General features: G+C 41.4%; 1 protein-coding gene across 1 annotated transcript in view; it reads left to right on the top strand.

Annotated features, from left to right (window-relative positions):
• LOC132513311 (cytochrome b-245 heavy chain) overlaps window positions 1–21,006 on the top strand; it is a 34,650-nt gene that overhangs the window by 2,144 nt on the left and 11,500 nt on the right. Inside the window, exons 2-8 of the mRNA XM_060137514.1 lie at window positions 82–177; window positions 1,794–1,904; window positions 11,100–11,184; window positions 11,851–11,996; window positions 14,604–14,794; window positions 18,350–18,479; window positions 20,598–20,690. Of these exons, the coding sequence (XP_059993497.1) occupies window positions 82–177; window positions 1,794–1,904; window positions 11,100–11,184; window positions 11,851–11,996; window positions 14,604–14,794; window positions 18,350–18,479; window positions 20,598–20,690 (852 nt within the window). The remainder of the gene's footprint in view (window positions 1–81; window positions 178–1,793; window positions 1,905–11,099; window positions 11,185–11,850; window positions 11,997–14,603; window positions 14,795–18,349; window positions 18,480–20,597; window positions 20,691–21,006) is intronic.

Genomic DNA, 21,006 nt, shown 5'->3' with positions numbered 1-21,006 from the left:
GACCTTGGTCTGACTCTAAACTGCTGTGAAATCTACCTGTTGAAACATGACAACTTCACGCAACCACTTCTGTTTGTGCAGCTGATATGGCTGGGGATGAACGTCTTCCTCTTTGTCTGGTACTACCGGGTTTATGATATTCCAGATAAGTTCTTCTACACTCGAAAACTTCTTGGGGTAAGTAGAAGTTCCATCTCCCTCAGTATTGACTGGCTCCCATGTCTAATCAGAGATTCTTGTTCCTATTCCTTTTAACATTTTAAAGAAATATTCTGACCAACCCAAAGAGCACCATCGGCCTCACTCCCTCCATTGCAACCCCCTGGGCAAGAGTCTTTAGGCCTTCCCGTGTGGGACAGACAGAAGTGTGGCAGAGGGTCCCAGCAGCATCCTTCCCCTCCCAAGAACTACTGTGCTACTGTTAGCTTGAAGGAGAAATCTAATACTGACTCCGGAATGGATGGGCAGGTTGGAAAGATCGATCCAGGGGTGACACAGGTGGCACAAGTGGGACTTCCTATATTCTCTAAATCATCCGATTCCTATTAACTTTTGTGCATGAAAAACCCTGCTCCTAATGACATGTTATGAAATACTCTTCAGGAAATAAGCCTCTCCCTACATATGGAGGCTTTGAGGAACCTGCCCAAAGATCACATTCTTTGACTCGACTGGCAGAGCAAAGGCCCCTGACTTTTCTTGGGTCCAATAACATTCTCAGTTTCCTTGAACTGACAGGGCTCTTCTTCATCATAAATGAAAATAAGAAAATAAGTACAATTACGGCTGCCCCCAGAGGATATCATTTGTTACATCATACTGAAACCATTACTTAATAATACTAATTATAATATGTATTATACATCATATGCATAAATAATTATAACATATAATTACACTACATTATTATAATTGTTGTTAACTTATTCAGGTTGATGCTGAAAAGGATGATTTCCCTTTGCATTTTCCTCCTCCAAAATATGCAACTTCTTTAGGCATTACAAAGAACAATTATACCATACGAACTTAGTTACTGTTGAGGTTAGTCTATGTGCTAAGAAAATCTTCTTTACAAAGACCTAATTTCTATACTGAACTCTAGTTAATGATATGCATGCTTAAATATTTAGGAGGAAGTAAACCGATATCTGCAACTTACTTGGAAATACATCAAAAATAAGATGCATTGATGGATGGATAGAGGGATGGGTAGATGGATGGAGAAGTGAATAGACATGTGCTAAAGCAACCATTGTAAAATGTAAAAGGTAGAATCTTGGAGATGAATCAACAGGTATTCATTGTGAAATTATTTCAAATTCTCTTTATGTTTGAAAATATTCATAATATTTATTTTAATCTGGCCCTTGCTCCCCACCCCAACATTTTATTCATTTATGATGAAGAAGAGCCCTGGCTCTAAAGGACCTTCCTTCCCAGATAACTTGATATCTCTCTTTTTTTTTTTTTTTTGCGGTACGTGGGCCTCTCACTGTTGTGGCCTCTCCCGTTGCGGAGCACAGGCTCCGGATGCGCAGGCTCAGCAGCCATGGCTCACGGGCCCAGCCGCTCCGCGACATGTGGGATCTTCCCGGACCGGGGCACGAACCCAGGTCCCCTGCATCGGCAGGCGGACTCTCAACCACTGCGCCACCAGGGAAGCCCCTATAATTTGATATCTCTGGAGTGTGGGCCTCATGCTGGGAAGCCTGGGGGAGTGGGTGTAGGCAAGTGGGGCGGGCGGTGTCCTGGGCACACAAGAGTCACCCTGCTTCTTATCCTGCCTTTTCCAGTCAGCGCTGGCACTGGCCAGGGCCCCTGCAGCCTGCCTGAATTTCAACTGCATGCTGATTCTGCTGCCAGTCTGTCGAAATCTACTGTCTTTCCTCAGGGGTTCCAGTGCGGTAAGAACCAACATTTACAAAGTTTGAGTTCCTCAGAATTTCGAAGGCCATCAAGCTCAATGCCGCCCCCCCCCCTTTTTTTAACATCTTTATTGGAGTATAATTGCTTTGCAGTGCTGTGTTAGTTTCTGCTGTATAACAAAGTGAATCAGCTATACATATACATATATCCCCATATCTCCTCCCTTTTGTGTCTCCCTCCCACCCTCCCTATCCCACCCGTCCAGGTGGTCACAAAGCACCGAGCTGATCTCCCTGTGCTATGCGGCTGCTTCCCACTAGCTATCTACTTTACGTTTGGTAGTGTATATATGTCCATGCCACTCTCTCACTTCATCCCAGCTTACCCTTCCCCCTCCCCATGTCCTCAAGTCCATTCTCTAGTAGGTCTGCATCTTTATTCCCATCTTGCCCCTAGGTTCTTCATGACCATTTTTTTTAAGATACCATATATATGTGTTAGCATACGGTATTTGTTTTTCTCTTTCTGACTTACTTCACTCTGTATGACAGACTCTAGGTCCATCCACCTCACTACAGATAACTCAATTTCGTTTCTTTTTATGGCTGAGTAATATTCCATTGTATACATGTGCCACATCTTCTTTATCCATTCATCTGTTGATGGACACGTAGGTTGCTTCCATGTCCTGGCTATTGTAAATAGAGCTGCAATGAACATTGTGGTACATGACTCTTTTTGAATTATGGTTTTCTCAGGGTATATATCCAGTGGTGGGATTGCTGGGTCACATGGTAGTTCTATTTTTAGTTTTTTGAGGAACCTCCATACTGTTCTCCATAGTGGCTGCACCAATAGGGAAAGCAAACCAAGAGTTTGTGAGGATTCCAACCTCTGTACAATATTCACAAGCCAAGCAATGCTTGATTCTCTAGTTTATTTTTATATTATTTGTTGGTGGAGCTCCTTGGGATAGCCATTTAACCTGGAACAGACATTAAAAACAAACAAACAAAAAGTAAACAACAACCAATCAACATATACCTCAACAATAGCAATAAAGTACATATGCATGTACACACACAGACATACATCCTATGACATATGTATATGTATATAAGCAGAGATTTATGAGACTGACGTGAAATTTGGGAATTAATCTCACAGTGCCATGTTTCTCAAAATTTTTAAGTCAGAGAAAATCTCTTTTGTGGATAATATCCAAAGAAGATGGGATCAATGAGCTATGAGTCACTATGTAATGAATGTGACAGGTGTTATGTCCATGGAATTGAGGAGTTCAGAGCTTTCTAAATGCCCGGGGTCTTTCACCCTCACTTCAACAATCCAGAGAGCCCCTAATATACTATGCTAGAAGAAAAAAATGATTATGTAGGAAGAGCTTTTGTAATCTATAAAATGGTATACGAATTTCTTATTGATATTGTTATACAAAGATGAGAAAAGAGGAACTTGGAATCTGCACATGTACTCAAATTAATACGATACAAAGCAAAATATGATGGGTCCCACAAAATGTTACAAATAAGGAGCCACAGGGAATCCATCAAAGGAGGGGGAAATTATATCAGGTGGCGCAGGGGATGGAAAAAGGCTTCTTAGAGAAGGTGGCATCAGATATGGGCATATAAGGATAAAATAAGCCTGTACGAGATGTAAAGGAGAGAGAAAGACATTCTACATGGAGAAAACGGTATGGGCAAAAGCACAGGGAATGGTGAGGAAATCATATCCTTGAAAGTCCTGTGTGATCATGACTTGTGGCTTCTCTTTGGATGTGTTTGCCATTCCTGACCACACCATAGAGGGCAGCTTTTCCAAAGTTAGGGACTGATACCCTGGTGGGACCCATTCCACTGCCCATTAGTGACTAGTAGCCTCTCTTTTTCCTTTTAATAAGATGTTCTTTTTATATTAACTAGCTTTTAAAAAAAGTTACCTATTAAGTAGAGGTCATTTATAGTGGAGAGAAGCAAGCAATCTACTTTGATGGGAGTGTAGGGATTTTAAAGGGTAGGTGTCTGAGGTCAGGCTGGAGCTTTGCTGGTAAACTAGGACCTTAAATGTATAGCTGAGATGTTAATACTTAATTGGTAATCGAAGACTAAGTGTGTGAAGGAAAGTGATCTAAACTGCCAATAACAAAACTTGCCTTGAGCTCTGCCTCATTTTCTCTAGTCTTACTAAATTCACATTGATCCTAAGGAGATTCTTTTTCTTTGAGAATATACAGTACTTGATTTACTAATATAGGGTTAGCAGGCTACAACTAACAGTAGACATTGATTACAAGGATTTCCAAAATCATCTTCTTAACCTAAGAAACCACAGAGGTAGAATTCCATTTGATTGAAAAGTTTTCTTTTTTTTAAATTGAAGTATAGTTGATTTACAATGTTGTGTTAATTTATGCTGTACACCAAATTGACTCAGTTATTCATATATATACATTCTTTTTATATTCTTTTCCATTACAGTTTATCACAGGACATTGAATATAGTTTCCTGTGCTATACAGTAGGACCTTGTTGTTCATCCATTGTATATGTAATAGTTTGCATCTACTAACCCCAAACTCCCCCACACCGCTCCCCCTTGGCAACCACAGGTCTGTTCTCTCTGTGAGTCTGTTTGTGCTTCGTAGATAGGTTCAGCTGTGTCATATTTCAGATTCCACATATAAGTTATATCCTATGGTATTTGTCTTTATTTCTGACTTACTTCACTTAGTATGATCATCTCTGGGTCCATCCATGTTGCTGGAAATGGCATTATTTCATTCTTTTTATGGCTGAGTAGTATTCCATCGTATATATGTACCACATCTTCTTTATCCATTCATCTTTTGATGGACGTTTAGGTTGTTTCCATGTCTTGGCTCTTGTGAATAGTGCTGCTATGAACATTGGGGTGCATGTATCTTTTTGAATTAGAGTTTTGTCCGGATATATGCCCAGGAGTGGGATTGCTGGATCATAGGGTAATTGCAAAGTTTTATTGATGAACCAACCACCTGTAAAGTACAACATCTGGTATATTGCAGGTGCCCAATGAACATTTGCTAAATGAAGTTCGGGGACTGTAGTTTTTTTATTCTCCCCCCACCCCCTGTTCAAATACTTTCTATTTAGAGGAAGTAAACCCTGAGAAACAGGCAGTGTTTTCGCCAGGACAGCCTGTTAAGAAATCCTTGTTACCCCACAGGCCCAAATTGCGATGCCATTGCGTGGCCATGCCCCATGAGTGGCACATGTTGTAATGGCCACTTTTAGGCTTCCTGTGGCCTAAAAGGAGGGAAGATCCTCATGAGAGTCTCTAAAGACAGGGTGAAATGAGGCTGCTCTTCAAATTGCAGAGACACTCAACTCTCTAACCAGAGAGACCTGTATGTCAAAGAAAATATTTTTAAAAATTAAGATTCTTTTACAGATGGGGTGTGTCCCTCCTCCAGATTTCCCAATCTGAAATGTTAACTGGGCAAAGAACCTTCTATTCTGATTGGGATTAAAATGAGTACACATGCTGTGACTAATGTTGGAAATTATAACACCTGCCACTTATTGAGTCTTCCTGGACCTCACCTCGTGAAATCTGCATGTCAGACCAGTGAGGTGGGGATGAAATTCACTGGGAGTGTTGGGATTCCAGCACAGGTGCTTGTGCCTCCAGAGCCTCTTCACTTTCCTACATGCCACCTAAACTCAAAACTCTCTTGTGGCTGGGCCCGTGAGCCATGGCCGCTGAGCCTGCGCGTCCGGAGCCTGTGCTCCGCAACGGGAGAGGCCACAACAGTGAGAGGCCCGCGTACCGCAAAAACAACAAAAAACAAAAAACAAAAAAAACTCTCTTGTGGTGGTCCTACGGTCTTAGAAAGGCCATCATGTATATATGAATATTTGGGCAGGCTGAATAACCTAGGCTAGAAGTGACAGGGGTGTTGTAACTTCAAGGATTTATTAGTAGGCCTTTATGCAAACTTAACAGTCACAGAACTGGAGAAAGAAAGAAAACCACAGGGTTGGCCCACCCCAGGAAAACTAGGGGTAAAGACTCTGAGCCTGCTCTGTCGAGGGAAATGGGGAATGGTGGGACTCAGCATACAGAAGTCCCCAAAGAAGCCTTAATAACCTCAACTTGGATGGAAGTTCTAGTCTGAAGATCAGAAAGAAACAGGAAGGCAAGAGAGTGAGCTCTTTTCTCTAACCTTATATAGCCTGGGGGTCAGAGGCCCTCGATATAGCTCTATATCTGACCATGTGGTCCAGGGCAAGGCTCTTGGACTTCCTGTCTCATAGTTGTTGTTTTTCTTTTTGTTGTTGTTTTTAGCTAAAAAGCAGGTGAGATAATGCAAGTGTAAGAATGAATATGAATGATATTCTAAAAGTGTGTTAATGGACTAAGCCTGTCAACTAATGAGTTGTCAGTTAACAAATATTTGTTGAGTGCCAACTATATGCTAAGCACAGCGGACGTAGAGTGAGTAGAGAGTAAGACATGGATGAGCCATGAGCTCAGGGAGCTTAGAGTTTTATGGAAGAGATAGAAGATAAACATGTAATTTCAAAATTATAGGCAGTGCTGTACAAATCCAGTGGTGTTCTTCGTATTTATCACATATTCTACTGCCACCAGGTTTCAACATTACTGTCAGTTTCTTTGCCTGAGTTCTGTAGATTCAAGGCTGGCTTTTGCAATTTCTCTCAAACTGCATATAAATATCTAATTCAAATTCATTCATGGCACCTGTGGCGAGACCAGGTGTACATAAAATAGAACTTTAAAGTTTCCATAACACTCATGTTACAGAAGCTAATGTTTTGCCCCATTAAATATGCACTTCTTTGTTCCATTTCTCAATGCTTTGAATTTTTTTGCTCTCACAGTTTGAATCGAGCATAGCAAGCTGCCGAGATAACTCAATAATCTCCCTTGCACTTGAATGTTAGCTTATTGAGATTGGGCAAGGCTCTAGTTGACAGTAACAGAGGAACTTCCCTTTAGAAGTCAATGGCAAAAAGAAGAGCAGTTGTTCGGTGAGGAAGCTGTTGTGCATGATGGCAACTTGGGTAATTGGTAGGTGGCTGGCGGTAATTCACAAGTGACTCAAAAGCATAAAAATGGTTTCTGCATGGTAGGGAGGGAGAAAAAAGCCCTGGGCAGTCACAGGCAGCAAAGCCCTCCTTTCTACCCCACCCAGCCATCTTGCCACCTTGTCAGGAAATGATGAGGAAATTATATCTGGAAGCCCCGTATAATCATGGCTTACGGCTTCTCTTTGGATGTGTTTGCCATTCCTGACCACACTATAGAGGGTGGCTTGGAAAAATGAGGGATTGGTGCCCTGGTAGGACCATAGTTAGTTCTACTAACTCATTAGTGACTAAGAGTCTCCGTTTTTTCTTCTAATAAAATGTATGTATTTCATACTAAATAGCATTTTTTTAAACCACGTATTAAGATCAGACTATTACTGAATGGACCTTGTGTTTCCCAAGCACATCTCTCCATTTTTCTGGCACTCAGTTAACTTTTCTCTAACAGTTTGTTGCTCAAGCTGATAAGAGACATTGAAATCTATTGTTTCATATTTTTGATGATCCATGTTGATGATGATAAGGGTAGAACTATGGAGACAGTGTAGAGACCATGAGGAAACCACATTCCTTTTCTTCAAATTCAGCATGCAGGAGCAAGTATCTTTTCCCCCAAAAGTTTCAAAACAATTTGTCTGGAAGTAGAAAAGAAAATCGTTTGGCATGTATAGATATGTGGGTAAATACATCTCTATAGGTTTAGAATAATTGTCTTGGGTTCTAGGACAGTGAAAATGTCATTTAACCAAATAGTTATGTAAGGATTGTTAAAAATACATGATATATTGCTCTGCACACAGGATGCTTACCCTCTAGCTGGGGAGCCATGCCATACTAGCTGAAAAATTAAATAATGATACCAAAAGAAAAGCGAGTGTTTATTAAATACCTCTCAATGAATCTATGAAACAGACCTACAAGGGAATAATTATGATAAATATATAGGTGAGAAAGCTGGAAACTGAGCATATTGTTCAATGTCACACAGCTAGGTGGTAGGGCTGGGGTCCAGCACAGATATATCTGATGGCAAATTGCTTTCTGACCCTACTAATTCCCATTCTCTCATTCTTGGGACTCCAGTTGCGTCTATCACTCCAATGAGGACTGTATTAAATGATCTACTTCTGTGTAACAAATTTCCACAAACTTAGAGGCTTAAAGCAACTCCCGTTTACTAGTTCACAGCTGTGCAGAAGTCCAGCATCCTGCTTGCTCAGGGTGTCACAAAGCTGACATCAAGGCGTCAACTGGGCTGAATACTCATATGCAGACTCTGGGTAAAATCTTTCAAGCTCATTCTTGTTGGCAAAATCCAGTCCCTGGCAGCTGCAGAACTAAGGTCCCTGTCTCTTGCTGACAGTTACTCTGGGGCTGCTCTCAGATCCGAGGTGTATTCCTTGCCATGTGGCCCCTTCCATCTTCAAGCCAGCAGCAGTGTATCAAATACTTCTTGCACCTAAGATTTCTGACTTTTAGACTCAGATTTAAAGGGCTCGTGTGATTGGGTCAGGCCCACCCAGATCATCTCTCTCTTAAGGTCAATTTGGGATTTTAATTACCTCTGCAAAATCCCTTTTTCCATATAAGGTAACGAAATCACAGGAGTGTCATCCTATCATAGTTATAGGTCAGGTCTCACCCGCACTCAAGGGGAGGAGATTATATAAGGCCATTGGGAAACATCTTACAATTCTGCCTACCACAGGACTCTACGAAGCTGTGGAGGAACCTAGCAATCAGGAAACAGGAAAAAGATATTTCCTTAACACTGTAAAAACTACAAAGGAGTAAAACAATGTACGGCGCTTGAAATAAACACAAAAGACAATGAGGCTATAAAAGAAAACAGGACAGTCAGTTCTTCACCCACAGAGGTGTTAAAGAAGTGATTTCAACCAGGAAACCCTTATTTTGAGAGCCTGAGTCACCGGTGAACAGGTTGTTGTAGCTGCTGCTGGTAGGGTTCCACCCGTATTCCCTCTGCACTGTCAGTTCCAGTACATGGGGCAGCTGTCTTCTGCCAGCTCAGGTCATTCTCTGCCTGAGGATTTTCTTTCAGCCCTCTCCTGGGACAAGCCGGAAATGCCAGGGAGTTGATGCCCTGGGAAGAGCCCTCAGCCAATGATGGATAGGAGTTGGTAGAGACTACCCAAGTTTCCTAACCCCTCAGGTAACAAACCTCTGGGGGCGTATCCTACACAGTCTCCCAGAGTTCCCTGATCGGAGAGCCCGTTGATAAGATATGGTAGTGGTAGTTGATGTGCTAATACACCCTTTATTGGTTTCCTTCCCTTCCCAAACTTACTCCCTCTAACCTCACTTTCCAGATAGAGTACTTTCACTTAACTTCTTGTCTTGGTTTTTAGACATGTAGAATAATAGTGACTGTATCTTTACATTTGGTTTGATGGAAAAGGGAATGAACCTTAAAGACAAATCGTCCTGGATCCCAGCCAATGTGAGAGTTAGCTTTAGTTTTGTTATCTGTAAAATAAGGACAGTAATACTTATCTGGTTACATTAAATGAGGCAATGATTATGGGTAAACTGCCTGGCTCACAGAAGTCACTCAATAAAGCCTAAATGTTTTTTCCTTTCTCTGAAGTCTTCAGTGTCTTCCTTACTGGTATTTCTGCAGTTCCAGGAACCTGCTTTCATGATCCAAACAGCCTGCCCTCCCTAGATGTAGCTAACTCAGAGGTAGTGGAGTAAGCACAATTTTCTATGCAATTCTATTTTTTCTATAAAACCAGAACATTTTATTAAAAATAAATAAGCCAAATATTTAACACCCGTATATTGACATTGAATATGTTTGGAACCAGGTATTTAAAATACCTGAGCTTTTTGTTTTGTTTTTGGGGTTTTTTGCACTTCACTCTGTTCTCCTTAGAAGTTTTTTGAATCTCTATGGCAGTACATCTAGCCTTGGAAACAAAGCATCCAGAGCGAGCACTTGACCACTTTTCAGAGAACAAAGCTCTGTCTGATTCAACCAGAAACCAGGTTTTGTTTTGTTTTTTTCCTCTACTTTGGGCATTGACATGAATCCAGATTCAAACCCACATCTTCTAACATATGTCGGTAGGACAATTACACTAACCAGTTGACCAAAATGCCATTTTAATGCCAAGGTAATCATAAAAGGTATGAAATATCAGAATGTTGATATCTCTGGCATCAGAGAGCCTGGGTTTAGACCTCAGCTCTGTCACTTATTAACTATGCAACCTAAGGGAAGGTAACTTCTCTATGCCTTTGTTTCCTCATCTGTCATGTGGTGATAATAATGGTACCTCCCACATAGGATTAATGTAAGAATGAAATGAGTCGATGCATGTAAAACACTTAAAGCAACTCCTAGGGACTTCTCTGGCGGTCCAGTGGTTAAGACTCTGCACTTCCACTGCAGGGGGTGCAGGTCCGATCCCTGGTCAGGGAACTAAGATCCTGCGTGCTGCACAGTGCGGTCAAAAATTTTAAAAACAATAAAAAAAAAAACACTTAAAGCAGCTCCTTGCACAAGTTCTTTGTAAGTACTATTATAATTTTTGCTATGATTATTTTGTTAATGATCTCCCTTGTTATGTTGTCTCTATCAACATATGCAGGTGGACACTTTTTTTCTCCTCTCATAGTGTCTATGTCCTGGAAGGGTGCTCTTCTAAAACTATTCACTTGTTCTAGAACTGTTCACTTGTCTGTATCCCCATGGACTTTCAGGTCTTTGAGGGCAGCCCTGTCCTTTTAAAATTTCTATATCCCCTCGTTATTAAATAAATTAATCTGAACTAGAAACTATGTAGTTAGATGTTTTCTGTCCAAATTCATATTTTATACAATTAAGCAATGGATTCCATGAGAGGCTTTTTATGTTAATAGTACGAGAACCTAAAACATTGGTTAAGCCAGCCATGCCACTTATTGGCTGTTTGACCTTGGGAAGATGACTACATCTATCTGAGCCTCAGTGTTCTCATCTGTCAAATGGGTAGAATGATGTAGTTTTTAGGGTGGTCATAAGAATTAAATGAGATGATATGTGTCTAATGCCTGGCACAGAGAAAACTTTCTTGTTAACAATTACGATTTCATTCTTTTCCCTTTAATCCAAAGTGCTGCTCAACAAGAATTCGAAGACAACTGGACAGGAACCTCACCTTTCATAAAATGGTGGCATGGATGATTGCACTTCACACTGGTATGTTCATTAAGATATTTGAGATTGCAAAGGAAACTTGGAACCAGAGTGTTCCCTCTAAGATATTTTTAAAATAAGGGATCAGCCTTTGCAGGTAGATTAGGTGGTGATTGGATGTGTACTTTTTGAATGAGTTCTATGAAAAAATATTCACCCCTCTTTCTGCTATCCCAACACTAGGATTTATTCCTTCAGATCTTAAAACTTTTTCCCCTTAGACTCTTCTGATAAAATCCCAGTGTATTCACCCTTTTATACACTTTTTAACATCAAAATTGTTTGTTAGTCCACATATGAGAGCTTTTATTCATTCATCTTTTAAATACTTGGTTGTACATGTAATTCATGGATTTCTTGCAATAATCCTACAAAGGCCATAGCCCATAAGTTGGGAGTTTCTTAAGATAGCCTTTATTAGCTAAACACTTTCTTTTTATTATTGTTTATATATATATATACATATGTATATATGATAGTATTCATGTGTTTATGTATATTTTGTGTTATTATTATAATTATTAAGGTGGTGGTGGTGGTGTAAGAAGGGATCCTTATCAAATCTCCACTAACTTACCGTAGAGTCAGGGGCTGCAGCCAGAAACCCAGCTACAAATAAAATTGTACACACACTTCACCCTCTTTGTTTCTCTTCTGTGCCCTCTTCAGCGATTCACACCGTTGCACACCTATTTAATGTGGAGTGGTGTGTCAATGCCCGAGTCAACAATTCTGACCCTTATTCAATAGCACTCTCTGACATTGGAGATAAGCCTGGTGAAACTTACCTCAATTTTGCTCGACAGAGAATTAAGGTAAGCCTCTTATTTCCTGATTCAGATGTTCTGTAGACATTAAAACTGAGGATTAGATTTCAGCGAGTGAAGAATTCTACTTGATCAGAACAATGACAAAAGTTGACTATCAGAGGGACAATTCTGTAGGTTCTAAGAATGTGGCCACAGAGAAAATGTCTCCCACACTCCTGATCCCATATGTAGAGGGTCACTAGATGTTCTCCAGTTTCTTAAAGTCACCTATCAGAATGTGTATACGTGGAGCCTGGAGTAACACAGGCTTATCCATGGCAATGCCCAACAGTCAAAGAAAGCCAGGAACATAGTCTAGTCAAACAAAGTTGGGTTTATTACTTACTGCAGCAAAGAGACCTCACGCTATGAGGAAGTTGGGGGCATCTCAGGAGGGTGTTGAGAAAGGCTTGCTGTGGGACTTGTGTTAGATGATTCAGGAGGGGTTTCAGGAAGCAAGCGTTTCCTCTGGATCAGGTATGGTCAGGAATTGGGGACAGTTCCAGCGTTGGGTATCTTAATAATTTTTTTTCTAGGAGGCAGAAGAATGGGGTTAAATCTGTAATAGGTCAAGAAGCAGCAGTCACCCATGTTTTTGTCTTGGCTCAGATAAGATTTCAGAGTGGTCTCGTTTTTGTGTCAGTCCATCACAGTGACAGAATTACCTTGTCTGACGTTGGTGTTCTATGAAATTGTTTATGTGAAATAGGGAACCCTCTGGCTGAGGTGTTAATACCAGGTCAGCCACCAGCTGACATCTGTCAGCAGTGCATTTCCTCTTTCTTGCCTACAACATCTGAGAGGTGGCCTATGTCTGCTAATTGCTCCAGGGGCAGCCATTTGGGGAATCCTCAGGCAAGGACTTTTTCCTTTCCAGCAGCTGCTGAGGCTTTCTACACTCAGAGGGAGAAGCTCTAAGTCATCTTCATGTGCCCAGTGGTTTGGGAGGATAGCCGAATCACATCACTCACTATACACCGAATTCCAAACATGTTTCCTTGTCTGTTTAGAATAGATTACAAGAAAAGTTCCATGATTTTGTAGAAATAATTATCCTCAGGCTGATATAAAAAAGTGTGCCTGGTCTATTTAGGGACAGAATTAAACCACATCAAATAAAATAGAAATTATTTTTCTATAATGTCTTGGATAATTTTTCTTTTACTTGTTCATTGTACAATGATACGTAAGGGTGGCAGTGTGAACATATCGAGTGAGCTGACACTGCAGTGCTGTGCCCAGATCTCTTCAGATCACTTTTACTATGTCTGTGCTCCCCTACCCTTCTGTGTGCTTTCACTTTCAATTTCCTCTATTTGCTTTTGCTCCTCAAAGGACTGCCCTGGGGCTACTGGAGTCCCTTTGCCCAAAGTCCCTTTGCCCATATCTGAAAGGGCCTGGATAGCTATCTCGCTGAGCAGCTCTTAACCAATAACTGATGGGTGCAGGCCATGAAAACCCAGCTTCCTTGCCTTGAGTCAGGATAAACTCTAAGGTGTAATTTACCCTCCACAGTTCCCCTGCAGCATCAGGCTGAAGATTTGGCCCGAGATCGTCCTCTTACCTGACTTGTTCCTCTTTCCTATCCTATTAACCATCCCCTTACCAGCTTCTTCTGGAGCACATTCTTTCTAAATCCTCATCTCAGGATCTGCTTCGGAGGAACGCAGCCTAAGATGTTAGGCATGCACAGAATACATTTACAAACTAAGCACTATGACACTTTTCAAATCAAAGGGAGAAAGAGCTTCAGAGCCTTTTAGGACATATAGTTGATACTTTATTTGATACTCCCTTAGAACTCTTTCTGTGTATCAATTGATATTTCCTATGATACCTCAACCATGTAAGACTTCTTTTTTTTAACATCTTTATTGGAGTATAATTGCTTTACAATGGTGTGTTAGTTTCTGCTTTATAACAAAGTGAATCAGTTATACATATACACATGTTCCCATATCTCTTCCCTCTTGTGTCCCCCTCCCTCCCACCCTCCCTATCCCACCCGTCCAGGTGGTCACAAAGCACCGAGCTGATCTCCCTGTGCTATGCGGCTGCTTCCCACTAGCTATCTACCTTACATTTTGTAGTGTATATATGTGCATGCCTCTCTCTCGCTTTGTCACAGCTTACCCTTCCCCCTCCCCATATCCTCAAGTCCATTTTCTAGTAGGTTTGTGTCTTTATTCCTGTCTTACCCCTAGGTTCTTCATGACATTATTTTTTTCTTAGATTCCATATATGTGTGTTAGCATACGGTATTTGTCTTTCTCTTTCTGACTTACTTCACTCTGTATGACAGACTCTAGGTCTATCCACCTCATTACAAATAGCTCAATTTCGTTTCTTTTTATGGCTGAGTAATATTCCATTGTATATACGGAGATGGAAACAACCTAAGTGTCCATCATCGGATGAATGGGTAAAGAAGATGTAAGACTTTTTTAAATTTGGAAATATCTATTCCAATTCTATACCACTCTGTTGGGGGGATGGTTAGGCTAATCTAAAGGGGGGATGAAAATGCCTATTGCCTTATTCACTGGACACTTTATAAATAGGTAGCCCTGCTTTTGAGAGCCTACAAATAATGTGTGTGTGTGTGTTTTACAGAATCCTGAAGGAGGCCTGTACGTGGCTGTGACTCGGTTGGCAGGCATCACTGGAGTTGTCATCACACTCTGCCTCATATTAATTATCACCTCCTCCACCAAAACCATCAGGAGGTCTTACTTTGAAGTGTTTTGGTACACACACCATCTCTTTGTGATCTTCTTCATTGGTCTCGCCATCCATGGAGCTGAGTGAGTATTTAAACTCCAAGACCAAGTATTTTATGTCCCTCAGTTTCCAGATGTGATGCTCTGTTAGAGGCACAGTGACCTCCCTGTCTTTGTGTGACCTTAGCCTGTCTGCTGAGGGAATATGAGGGGAAAACAGAAGTCACTTTGATAGAAACCACTCAGCACCACTTTAGTTTCTGGTACCCGACTCATAACTATTCATAGTGCGGTTATTTATAGCAAGCTGGAAAAATACACCAAAGTTTTGAATATCTTTGCAAGCATATAGAAAGCACGCTGAGAGTGCTGGCAGGGTCTTGGATGTCTCCAATGATGTTTCCTGTGGCTTAATCCCTAGAAAATTAGACAAGCTCCCAAACCAGAGAGGTTAATGATTAATCAGGTGAAAGGTTTGCTGTCATTCAATGAGTTTTTTTGTTTGTTTAATTTTATTTATTTTTGGCTATGTTGGGTCTTCGTTGCTGCACGTGGGCTTTCTCTAGTCGTGGCGAGCGGGAGCGACTCTTCCTTGCAGTGTGCGGGCTTCTCATTGCAGTCGGTGGCTTCTCTCGTTGTGGAGCACGGGCTGTAGGGCTCAGGGCTTCAGTAGTTGTGGCTCGCGGGCTCTAGAGCGCAAGCTCAGTAGTTGTGGTACACGGACTTAGTTGCTCCACGGCATGTGGGATCTTCCTGGACCAGGGCTCGAACCCGTGTCCCCTGAATTGGCAGGCAGATTCTTATCCACTGAGCCTCCAGGGAAGTCCCCGTTCAATGAGTTTTGATTCAAGCCAATCATTCACTGATTGCCTACTGTGTATGAGGACCTATCTCAGGCACTGTGGGGAATACTAGGAGAAATACACGGTTATTGCCTTCAAGCATCCTAACATAATAATGGGGAAAGCTAGCTTCTACTGAGCATTTGTTACAGACATGAAATGTTTCTTTTAATCTCCAAAAGGTAGAGATGCCCTTACTATCCCCATTTCCAGGGGAAATTGTAGACAAGGAAACAGACCAAAAAAGGTAAAGTGTGTAGCCAAGCCACTACCAGTTTATCCGTGGCATAGCTGGGGTTGGAGACCGGATGGGCTAAGGCAGGCCATGATGAATGCTCTCATAGAGACACACGGTGCCTGGATGTGTGGCTGGGAGAGTTTGCCTTATTGGGACCCTTCTTTCATACCAGGCTTCCTTTTTCTACTCTTTCACACTAGCTGATTCTCCCACCTGCACGCAAAAAGCAGACCTGGGAAGTTCCCCGGTGGGTATGGGGCCCCAGATAACTAAGGGTGGAGGAAGTAGGTGTCAAGGCTCAATGACTCTGGTCTGAGTCAAGTCAGCCTAGAAGTGGCTGAGACCTAAAAAGGGGAAGAGTGGAGAGAAGCAGCCTGTGGCAACCCCTCATGTGCATTCTTTTTTTAAATTTATTTTATTGAAGTATAGTTGATGTACAATGTTATGTTAGTTTCAGGTGTACAGCAAAGTGACTCAGTTATACATATCCATTCTTTTTCATATTCTTTTCCATTATAGGTTAGTACAGGATACTGAATATTGTTCCCTGTCCTCAAGTGCATTCTTGATCAACTTGCTGACCCTGACGCCTGGTCATCTCTTTCTAAGCACTGAAAAATCTGTGTAGACAAAGACTCTCTTAACTCTCCTAAAAGCATTTGAGTATCTTTAAATGGGACTCGGTCATCATCCAGCTGTTTCAGAAAATCCTAGAGAAAAAAAAACAAAACTGAATTTCTTCCCCTCTCTAGCTTAGTAATTCCACCACTTTACGTTTGTATAGTTTCATAGATATGTATTTTCCTCTGGAGCCGGCAGAGGAGATATATGTACCCCGTTCTCCATCTGAGGAGAATCTGCTACTTATGCTGGTTGGCTGGTTGCTCGGTCTCCTGGCTAGGTAGCAGCTGAACTGGGATTAAAACTGACTTCCGGTCCTGGCATTGAGAAGAGGAGAAAATCCGATTTTTTTTCTATCACTTACTCCCCAAGTAAACTTGAACATTAAGAACTTTAATAGTTATCATTTGTTGGACGCTGACTTTGTGTCTGGCGTTTTATATGCATCCTGCCAGTTGATTACTAAAACGAACTTTTAATGAGGCACTTATACCTATCTTATAGCTGAAGAAACTGAGGCTCAAAAGAAGTTAAATAACTTGCCTAAGGCCACCAAATTAGCAAGGGGTGGACGCGGGATGTGAAACCAAGGCTGTCTGGCTTGGGTCCAGAATTGCTTTCACCAAATCATTCTGCTTCTAGTTACCTGGTCTCTCTAAGCCTTGGTGTCCTCATACATAAAATGAGAGTACTAATACTTACATTTCAGGCCTGTTATGAGAATTACCTGAAATAATTTGTGTACAGTGGCTTTCCCAGGCTTGGCATGTGATAGATGCTCAATACATGGTAATTCTCTTCCCCAAGACCTAGGGATAGAAAGCGATGGTTAATGACCTTGAATTAAAACATCCTCTGAATATACCAACTGGCATAATAAATTTTAGGTCCCCCAAACAAACTTTTAGGTCCCCCAAGCAAAGGGCCTTCTGTGTCTCTTCTTATTATATATTCTGACGACCTTGTCATTTATGTTCCTTCAGGTCAGGGACATGACTTAACTTTGTGCCTCCCTCCCTCTGTTCCCACTCAACCTGCATTGTCTTATGTTTTAGTAGTTGCTCAATTAATATTTATTGAATTGAAGTGAATGGGCTCCGAGCACTTCAAGGGACACACCAGCAGCATTGATGTCTGTGAGAATGGCATAATCTCTACAAAATTAAGTCGTCTTGAGTGGATTTCAACGTTTTGGTTGAATTTAGACAATTTTGAAACAACAAATAAAAGATTTGTACTAAGCCTCAGGGCTACTGTATATGGTTGTATGGGTTGTCAACTACATAAGGGTGCCTGGCCAAGGGGAAAGAAATTAGCCCATGCTCTGCTGGCCAAGCTCTCGCCTCTAGAGCTGTCCTCAAAGAGGGGGCATCTTGTTCTAATTTTGCACAATGGTACTGTATGGGCCCGCGGTTGCTCTGTTGGATTTGCAGTTTTTCTCTTTTTATTTGTTTGTTTATAAATGAGAATAATACTTGAAACAGAAGCACAAATGTTGCCTTTCAGAAAACATGTACTGATGATCCAAAACTTACCCTCTATAATGTTACATATAAATATCCTTTGTGCCACTGTACATATTTTTTTTCTTTTTCTTTTTTTTTTGGCTACATGGCATGTGTAGCCAAAAGTTGCAGGCATGTGGGATGTGGGATCTCAGTTCCCCGACCAGGGATCGAACCCACAACCCCTGCAGTGGAAGCGTGGAATCTTAACCACTGGATCGCCAGGGAAGTCCCCATTTTTTTTTTCTATTGCTAAAGATCATGAATTTTCTTTCCCTTCCTCTAATCTATTTGGAGGGGGCAAGAAGTATTACTTTTAAGTGAAAAGTATAGGAACCATATGAGAATACTAATAAAAATATGTCAGAATCTCAGAAAACTAAGAATTTAATCTCTTGTTTCTAAATGGTCTGGACTTACATTTCCTCCTCAGGCGAATTGTACGTGGGCAGACCGCAGAGAGTTTGTTGAAACACAAGCCAAGAGAATGTTATCAAAACATCTCACAATGGGGAAAAATAAAGGACTGCCCAATCCCAGAGTTCTCTGGGAACCCTCCTATGGTATGTACAATTCATTGTAGCTATTATAGTTTCATTACCAACAATCTTCAAACTGTGTCTAAGAAAGAGATACAAATGTCATAGAGTTGTCCGTTATGAATGTCACGGAACTGCTAGGATGTTATAAGTATCCAGTGTTTTTCTGCTATGCTTATTGTCTAGAATTAGTTCTTGAAAAGTAAGCTTTACATTAGTCTGTTATGAACATCCTGATCTAAAACTTGGAAAAGTATTGTTTTTTAAAGTGCTTTTGGGTTCAAGGAGTTCTACCTCTTCTCTTCTGGTTGTGATGGCCACAATAATACCAGTTAATGACTTTCAGAGGGATTCCATCCTGAGCCGAGTTGGAAAGCTCAGATTACGATTTATAAGGAGGCAGGAGCCTCTTCAGATTCCAGGAAGTAGGACTTTCTATACAGCTTTCAGAGCTGGGAAGGAAATTTGTGAGGTGGCACATAGGGCTGCCATTAGGTATCAGGAGGTCCCGTCTATGAGGCATAAAGGAGGCTGCAGAGCCAGGGTCATGCCATCGGCACTTCATGGTAGAGCAGGAGTGTGGCAAGGATGACCAAGGGAAAAGATGCTGAAATATTTACCTTTTGTTGGGAGCTCTGAAGAACTCCGTTTTGTTTATTCTCAATATCTCCGTTCCATGAGTGAGCAGTGGACGATGTGATCTTCATACCTTTTCCCCCATTGGCAAGCAATATACTTTATTGGTTATTATGCTAGCCATTGGTATAAAACTAAGCAAAAATCAACTTTTGTACAGGGCTTCTGAACAGGATGATTATTTTGTCCTTAAGCACAGTATAATATAAAGGCAAATTTCCCATCCCATTTTCTCCTTCCTTTTTTCTGACTCTCATAATATAGGAGTACTCTTCCTCTAGAAACAGCATGCTGTCTGCAGACTCAACATCTTTCAGCATCCTTGCTCATTAATGAAAGCAAGCAGACACATCAGTGAACTACCCCCACTACATGCAGACATCAATAGAAAGGATTAAAAGGGAACTCTATTGCAGGTCCTCTTATGAGCTGGGGAAGGCACATTTCCTTGAAGACAGCTAAGTCAGAGCGCTGCTACCTTCACAGGCATCTACCTCAGAGGAGCTCCTGGGTTTCTGGGGAGATTAGAAGTGATGTCCAAGACCTGGCTCCATTCAATGGGGCCCCAGGTGGCAGCCAGGACATAGATGGATGATGCTAGACCGTTTGAAAAAACTGTCCCATGAAAATGAAGGCCAGTAGCAGAGCATTTATGACTTCCGGGCAGATATTCTTCAACTTAGGCTGGAGATAGGGACATTTGGGTGCTCTCAACTTCCAACAATAACTTTCTTAAAATTTTTCATAGAAAGATCATAGGCGAGACTATGGGAAGCACTCTGGGATTTTTTTTCCCTCTTGGAATCCCTTCTGGAATGTTGTATTTTAGATGATATCGACTTCTAAAATTCTTTGCTACTTCAGATACTCATCTAGGAACCTAACTGACTGAATCCCAGGATGGATCTGTTTGGCCTAAATGTTTTTGTATAGCCAGTAGTGCCACGGGGTAATTCCAGTGTTCTGAAACACTGCAGATTCTGACAAGAGAGCACCCTAGAGAAAGTACATTGCATAGCTCCTAGAACTTGCCAGGATATTGGAGGAAGAGCTAAATTCTAGTGTGGAATTTCTCATGTTGCAAAGAATGAAGCTTTGGCTACGTGACCAAGAGAAAGTAATTGCAACGTTGCATTAAAAATATGATGTTGTTGAAATGCTATCCTTTAGAGAAATGTTAATTCTGAAACCAACCTTACTCTGCTGTAGGGTTATTGCAACTCCTATTGCGACAATAGGAGGAAATCCCATTCTTGTGGGCAGTTCCTCTTGGGAAAGTTCCATACTGTAGATATAGTTCCCCAATGTGGGCAAGGAGAATGTTCATTTTTACTGGCTCAAAAATTTATTTTAACTTTAGATATTTTAGAAGAAATTTACTAGTCTATCATGGAATATTTAAACAAACCAAAAAAGGTGAACTTCTAAAATGTTTTGTCCCCATGAATCTTTTATCAACTACCGCCCCTTAACACATCCTTTTTTCATTGTTTGCTCTGATTACAGACTTGGAAATGGATAGTGGGTCCCATGTTCCTGTATCTCTGTGAGAGGTTGGTACGGTTTTGGCGATCTCAACAGAAGGTGGTCATCACCAAGGTATTGGCTGGGTTAGGAATTACTAATACTATCTAACTATATCATGGACAAGTCTATCCAAGTTCTCTATATCATTGTCAGATCTCACTTTTACTCAGTTTATTTTGATTAAACTTAGGGCAGAGAGATGACCTACAGTTTGTTTCAATGTACCTAGCTTGATAATCAAATGATTGGGCCTTTTTTTTTTTTTTTTTTTTGCGGTACGCGGGCCTCTCACTGTCGCGGCCTCTCCCGTTGCGGAGCACAGGCTCCGGATGCGCAGGCCCAGCGGCCATGGCCCACGGGCCCAGCCGCTCCGCGGCATGTGGGATCC

Source organism: Lagenorhynchus albirostris, chromosome X (genome assembly GCF_949774975.1).
Source record: "Lagenorhynchus albirostris chromosome X, mLagAlb1.1, whole genome shotgun sequence".
NCBI classification, from domain to species: domain Eukaryota; kingdom Metazoa; phylum Chordata; class Mammalia; order Artiodactyla; family Delphinidae; genus Lagenorhynchus; species Lagenorhynchus albirostris.
This window is presented reverse-complemented; position numbering and strand designations above follow the sequence as displayed.